General features: G+C 40.0%; 1 protein-coding gene across 43 annotated transcripts in view; it reads right to left on the bottom strand.

Moving 5' to 3' along the window:
- Ptprd (protein tyrosine phosphatase receptor type D) overlaps positions 1-6,281 on the bottom strand; it is a 2,211,569-nt gene that overhangs the window by 382,601 nt on the left and 1,822,687 nt on the right. For all 43 annotated transcript variants that reach the window (XM_029475790.1, XM_029475789.1, XM_029475786.1 and 40 more), the window contains one exon: positions 3,259-3,424. In XM_029475790.1, the coding sequence (XP_029331650.1) occupies positions 3,259-3,343 (85 nt within the window). In that variant the 5' untranslated portion in view covers positions 3,344-3,424. The remainder of the gene's footprint in view (positions 1-3,258; positions 3,425-6,281) is intronic.

Raw genomic sequence — 6,281 nt, forward strand, 5'->3', positions numbered from 1 at the left:
GTGTGTGTGTGTGTGTGAGAGAGAGAGAGAGAGAGAGAGAGAGAGAGAGAGAGAGAGAGAGAGAGAGAGTGTGAACCTGGATCTAAGGAGTAAACCTTCTGACCCAGCATCAGTAAGATGCTTATCTTACTTATTTTCCTTCCTTCCTTCCTTCCTTCCTTCCTTCCTTCCTTCCTTCCTTCCTCCTTCCATCCTATTTCTCTCTTTCTCTCTCTCTCTCTCCCTCTCTTTCTTCCTTCCTTTCTTTCTTTCTTTCTTTCTTTCTTTCTTTCTTTCTTTCTTTCTTTCTTTCTTTCTTTCTTTCTTTCTTTCTTCCCTGTACAGCCTCCCTTTTGAAAAATATCATATATATACCAAAACCCAGCTCTTGGAATCTTTTGGTTACGCCAATTTCCTAACCATTCTTTAACTTGACTCTTGGACCACAGTTCTCTCATAAATAAAGTAAAAATAAAATAACTAGCAGAATCACACAGAGCATTCAAGACTAAGAGTAAAAACAACCACAAAAAAATAGCCTTTTAGAGAAATTGTGTGGTCCAGTAGGACTCTTTAAACCAGCAACAGCAAAGACTATAATTTCCTAAGGGAATATTATCACAATTTCTTGACATATATTTGAACTAAGACTCTAAGAGTTCGCCTTAATGTAACAACACTTAGCTATGGCCTTTTCCACCATCAGTTACAAGACAGAATGCAGGCTCTTTCAAGATATTTATTTCAAAGGGATTAAACTGGCAGTAAATTAGCATAGTAATCTACAGGGCAGTCTTCTCATTCCCCAATCACAAATTATGTTTTTATACAAAAGCAAAAACAAGATTTTCAGATTTCTCAAATATCTACGGCAAGTCACTATTAAATTTTGAATCATAACTCAATAACTGAGATCAACATGAAACATGGAAAAGGAGAAAGAGTATGTCATTATGTTCTAATGAAGACATAAGGAGACAAACCCACAGCCTACATAATAAGAGCCTGACAATAATAGTATTTTTACAAGATGATGAAACCAGCTATTCCTTGACTGTTACATGGTTTCATATTTTTCAAGTGTTTTTAGAAAAATGAATGACATAATATAATGAGATATAATCTGTATATAATCTAGATTTTTAAAATTTTGTTTGTTTTGTTAACATGATACAAGTTAGCATCCACTGGCAATATGGAACCTCAATTGAGAATATGCCTCCATCAGAATGGCATGCAGAAAAGCCTGCTAAGCATTTTCTTGGTTGATGATTGATGTGAGAATGTCTAGCCTACTGTGAGTGGTGGCACCTCTGGGAAGGTGATCCTGGGCTGAATAAAAAAGCAAGCCAGTAACCCATGGACATCGAGCTTGTGTGCAAAACTCCACAACAGTTTCTTCTTCAGTTCCTGCCTCCAGGTTCTTGCCTTGCTATTCTGCCCTTACTTTCCTCCATGTTGGACTACACCTTGTGAGATAAGATAAATCCTTTCTTCTCCAAGTGGTGTTGGGTGAGTGTTCTATCACAGCAATAGGAGGCAAAGTGAGACAGTCATATAAGATCTGTGATAGAGCATAGAAAGGAGAAAAAGTAGGATGTAGACAGGAGAGGTAGGAGAGAAATGCCATCGGTGGCAGAGAAATGTAATCTCAGCAATGCCTGTCCCTCAATTCTTGACATCTGTCTGCCCTTTTCTACCACAGCAATAGCAAAACCTTAGCTTCTCCAAAGAAGAGGATTTTTCTGTCTGCAAGGATGATTTTCTCAGATATGTAACTAGTAAGGTTCATAAAAACACACAGTTCTGATTTTACATTTAAGTGGGTTCCTAGGGTCTTAATACGCTTTTGCCAAAAATGAACAATGATGCAAACAGTTACTTCTGGACTTTGGCCAAAACAGAATTCACAAAGTTATACATTCAATTGCTTTCCAATAAAGTAAATTTGTATTTTTGAAATAAGTTTTGACATAAATGCCTTTACAATAACAATGCCTTACATTTGGATCTTTCCCCCAATTAATTATTTCCTGGCATGGTATTAGAAATTCCTTGGCTTAACCTTAAACCAATACTTCCAAGTGCTAATTAGCCGAATATATATATATATATATATATATATATATATATAAATTAACCACAGAATGTTGTGCTTAGAACATGCATACTCCACATGCATTCAATTAATAACATCATTTTTTTTTCTCCTTGAAAGATTCCTTTAGAAAATAGATCTCCATTTAAATGAAGCACTTGGCTGCTAGTGAGGGAATTCTTGTCAAGACACAATTAATAAGAAAGTGCTAAGATGACATAGGATCTTTGTCTTTGAGATATCCTTAACATGAATCAAATTTAATCTCCCTGGATAGCCAGTGGAAGGAAAAGCTAATGACTGCAGATGTTATACATGTTAATCACACCAGGGGACTCCCCAAGAGAAGGACCAAATCACATATGAACTACAACACTCCTGAAGAAATAGACATGGCAGTACAAGCCAGGGACAGGCACTATTGTCTCGTGAATGCCATAGAATACACAAGGAAAGAAACAGATGTAATCAGTGTAGAACTAGTGATCACTAGTTACAAAGAAGATATGATCATCTCATTAGGTGGTAAGCTATTCAACCACAACCCCAGTTTCATAAATCGAGTCCAGACACTGCAGCTTTAGTGTCTGCCTTGCATAGAATTCTTTTCCCACTTCCAGACCCTCCACCCAGCCACAAAGTTGTCAGTTCTGCTTGATTTGTTTGAATATTGCACTCCACGACAGCTGTCGGAAACAGTACATAAGAACAGCTGCTGTGACAGCTACAAGGGCCTTGCAAGTTTAATTGGGCTCAATGTGACATTGTGCATTTCTCTAAACATAGAAATATCCATACAACTAGAGAAATCTCTATTGGGTCTCCACAGTGTTTACATATTAACACTACCAATTGGTCAGCTACAGTTTAAGTGATATTGTTGGTCTTGTTTTATCTTTGTCACAAGGCTGGTAGGAAGTATGAAAAAATGTATAAAAACAGCAATAAGCAGGAGGAGCAGTTAGACACACAAGCAAAGAGGCGTTACACAGAAGACGAGGTAGTGGAAGAGACACATCAATAATCTCTTTCAAAGGCTGGCAAGAAGCCTAGGAGGATCCCACAGTGTTTCAGGATATACTTCCCAAGGAAATATATTCAGAGCCCTGAGCCTGGTGCCAACTGCAAACAAAACCACTCATTATTGCCACAACTCCCTAGAGAAGGGCAGGATGGCTTACTCTCAGCACAGGCACAGAGGAAGAAGGTGAGGAGCAGCGACAGCGGCCTGGCCACGGGCACCATCCTGCAGTTTGTCAACAGCATGAACCAGCAGCTTGGAAACTCAGCCTAGGGAGCCACAGCGACTGCTCTGCTCAGAAACTTCAGCTGGAACCCTTTTAGAGCCTGTGAAGGGAGGAGACAAGAAAAGGAGAAAACACAGAGACATTTAGATTTCTCACTTTTTTCCCATGTCCTACCACAACCTAGAAAGACATGCTCTATTGTAAAAACACAATAAACACTGGAGACATCATGTCTTTGTATTGGGAAATAACTTGGATTGTAAAATGGAGGGTTTCTAGCATCCTTGCTGCCAGGCCACCTACAACCAATCATCAGGAACTAATTTCTTTGCCATCATGTGGCCACTACATTGTAAGGGGCGGGGCACAGGCACTTCATACAAAAATCTGCATAAGCGCATCATGGAAAAAGGCACATCAGAGCCTTAAGAAATGCCTAATAGAAGTCTGTCCATCTATTAATGACACAATAAAGGAAGGCTTATATGGATGTTTTGCCTGTGTGTGTGTGTGTGTGTGTGTGTGTGTGTGTGTGTGTGTTTGTGCCACCCATGTATATACCATGACTGCTAACCATATTTATGCCTGGTCCCCATAGAGACCAAAAGCACAAGTCCAATTCCCCGAGACTGGAGTTACAGATGGTTGTCTACTACCATGTGGTGGTGTAGGGAAGCCTTGAGCATACATGAGCAGGATTTTAACAAGATGAGAAACAGGTATTCCCCTGAACTCCATGGAGAGCTTTGAAAAAAGTAAGATGCTGGTATGCTGAAGTAGGGATGGCTTGTTAAAACAGAAAACTAGGCACCGCAACAGGTTACACTTCTGAAGCTCTCTCGTATTCTCTAGACCTTTGTGTTCCTCATGTCTGGGAAGTGTGGATGCAGTTCTGGTTTGGGATCCACACGGTTTGTGAGGGCCACAGGGTTGGAATGAGGTAACTGTTAGGAGTACAGAAGATGATACAAAAGGGAGCACAAAGAGACTCTTGGCTATCAGTCTATGTCTAGTGATCTTTACCCAGCCAGCTCAAAACAAGCTCTATACCATTTAAGAGCTGAAGAGAAATAGAAAAACTAGGCTTTGGGAAAATTCACTGACATTCGCTGCATCAGGAACAATGCAGAATGCCACTAAGTTCCAGGCGAGACATAATAAAAAATTCAAAGGTGATGGTTTGTCTGGCAAGATGGAATAAAAAGTGCTGCTTCACAGAACTGATGACCTTAGTTTAATCTCCAAAACCCACAGAAGAAAGAGGAAAGCAACATTTAGAAGTTGTCCTCTGAGCTGTACACATATCATGTCATGTATGAAAAAAGTCATACATGTTATACATGCATATGAGCATGCACATGTACACACACACACACCATAATAAATAAAATTCCCTTAAAGCCCTTTCACCCTAAATAATGAGTTGGTGGCCACAGCAGTGGAAGAGTAATGGGAGGGAATGAGATGATCACAGACAGGCTCTAAGAAATAATTTGGAGTGTGAATCTCAAAGTGATGTGTAATTATGCTTACAGAACCTTTGGTAAACACAGCATAGCTTCCTACAAAGAGTAGCCCAAGTAAAAATAAATAGTGGAGAGGCTGTGCCTGAAAATGTAGCCTCCCCTGTCTCAGTGATGAGAACTTAAGACCATCAAGATTCATTTGCAAAATGAAGCTGGACACCTTTTATTTTCACATCCCTCAATGTCTGAAACACATGACACTCTTGACAGGGTACAGCAGAGATACCCATAAACAGCCTTACACCTCAAAATAAGTGGATCTCAAAGGAATAATAATGCAGCTATTATATACACTTTGTGTTTTCCCACACTGAATTTGAAAATTAAAATAGCCTCTTTATTAAGAAAACTGGGTTTTCGTTAATATGCGAGAATAGTTTGTTTGGATGCAGGAAAGATACAGCAAAAGGGAAGAGCAGAGTCACTCCCTAATTACCATTCTACTCTCTAGGCCCTTCTTTGGTTTGTTTGTTTGTTTTGAGACAGATTTGTGGCATGAAGAAGTGAAGCTGAACACTGAAACACATCTTGAATCTGAAAGCTAGCCAGCTGTTCCAGAACAGTGATTGGTTATCAATCTCATCTGGAAAACAGCTTATGAAGCAGTTCGCGGCTATCAGCTGTTGGAAATCGCAAAGCTTCAGAGGAAAAGAGCTACAGGAATCAGCTCTCCTCGCCCTCTCTCCTCCCCCTGCCACTGCCTCTTTCTCACGCCAGCATTTCAGATGGCAGCAAAGTCCAGGAGACATCAGTCCTGTCGGATTCAATTTGTGTCTGGGCAAGCATATCAGAGCCAACTGCTACATAACGACTCTGAGCCATCACAGCGTCAGAAACCCACAGAAGCTTGCTCAGGGAAGGGCGCTCTCCCTCTTCCATGCACTCAGCTAAAGTGTATTAAGACCCAATTTTCCCAAATAAGTCTGCAAATGTTCCCTCTCGCTTGGGTCGGTGACAGGATTTCACTCTCTAAAAATGAACGCTAACATGAAAAGACACATTTACACTTAAATAGGCTATGCCCTTGGCTAGTACATCAAGGAAGTAATCAGAAGTGTGCAAAAATACATATACCAGAGGTTCACTCCATAAACACCAAAGGAAATGCTGTATCGCATCAGTACAATGAAATTGATATTGCAATACAAAGATGGGAAATGAGTTTTTAGGGAGCTATTTAAAACAAAAAGAATGATGGTGTTTGCCTTTAGCCTTTTGGGGTAGAAAAAAGGAGGCAAGGCAGAAGCTGCTCTGTGTTTTAAGACATGAGAAGAGACAAACTCTGCCTCTCACACCTTGTGACACTCATTAACAGAAACATACAAATAAAACTCACATAGGATAAACCCTTAGCCAGACTCACTAGAGGGCACAGGGAAAGCATCCTAATTAACAAAATCAGAAATGAAAAAGGAGACATAACAACAGATC

The sequence above is a fragment of the Mus caroli genome, chromosome 4 (genome assembly GCF_900094665.2).
Source record: "Mus caroli chromosome 4, CAROLI_EIJ_v1.1, whole genome shotgun sequence".
Taxonomy (NCBI): Eukaryota; Metazoa; Chordata; class Mammalia; order Rodentia; family Muridae; genus Mus; species Mus caroli.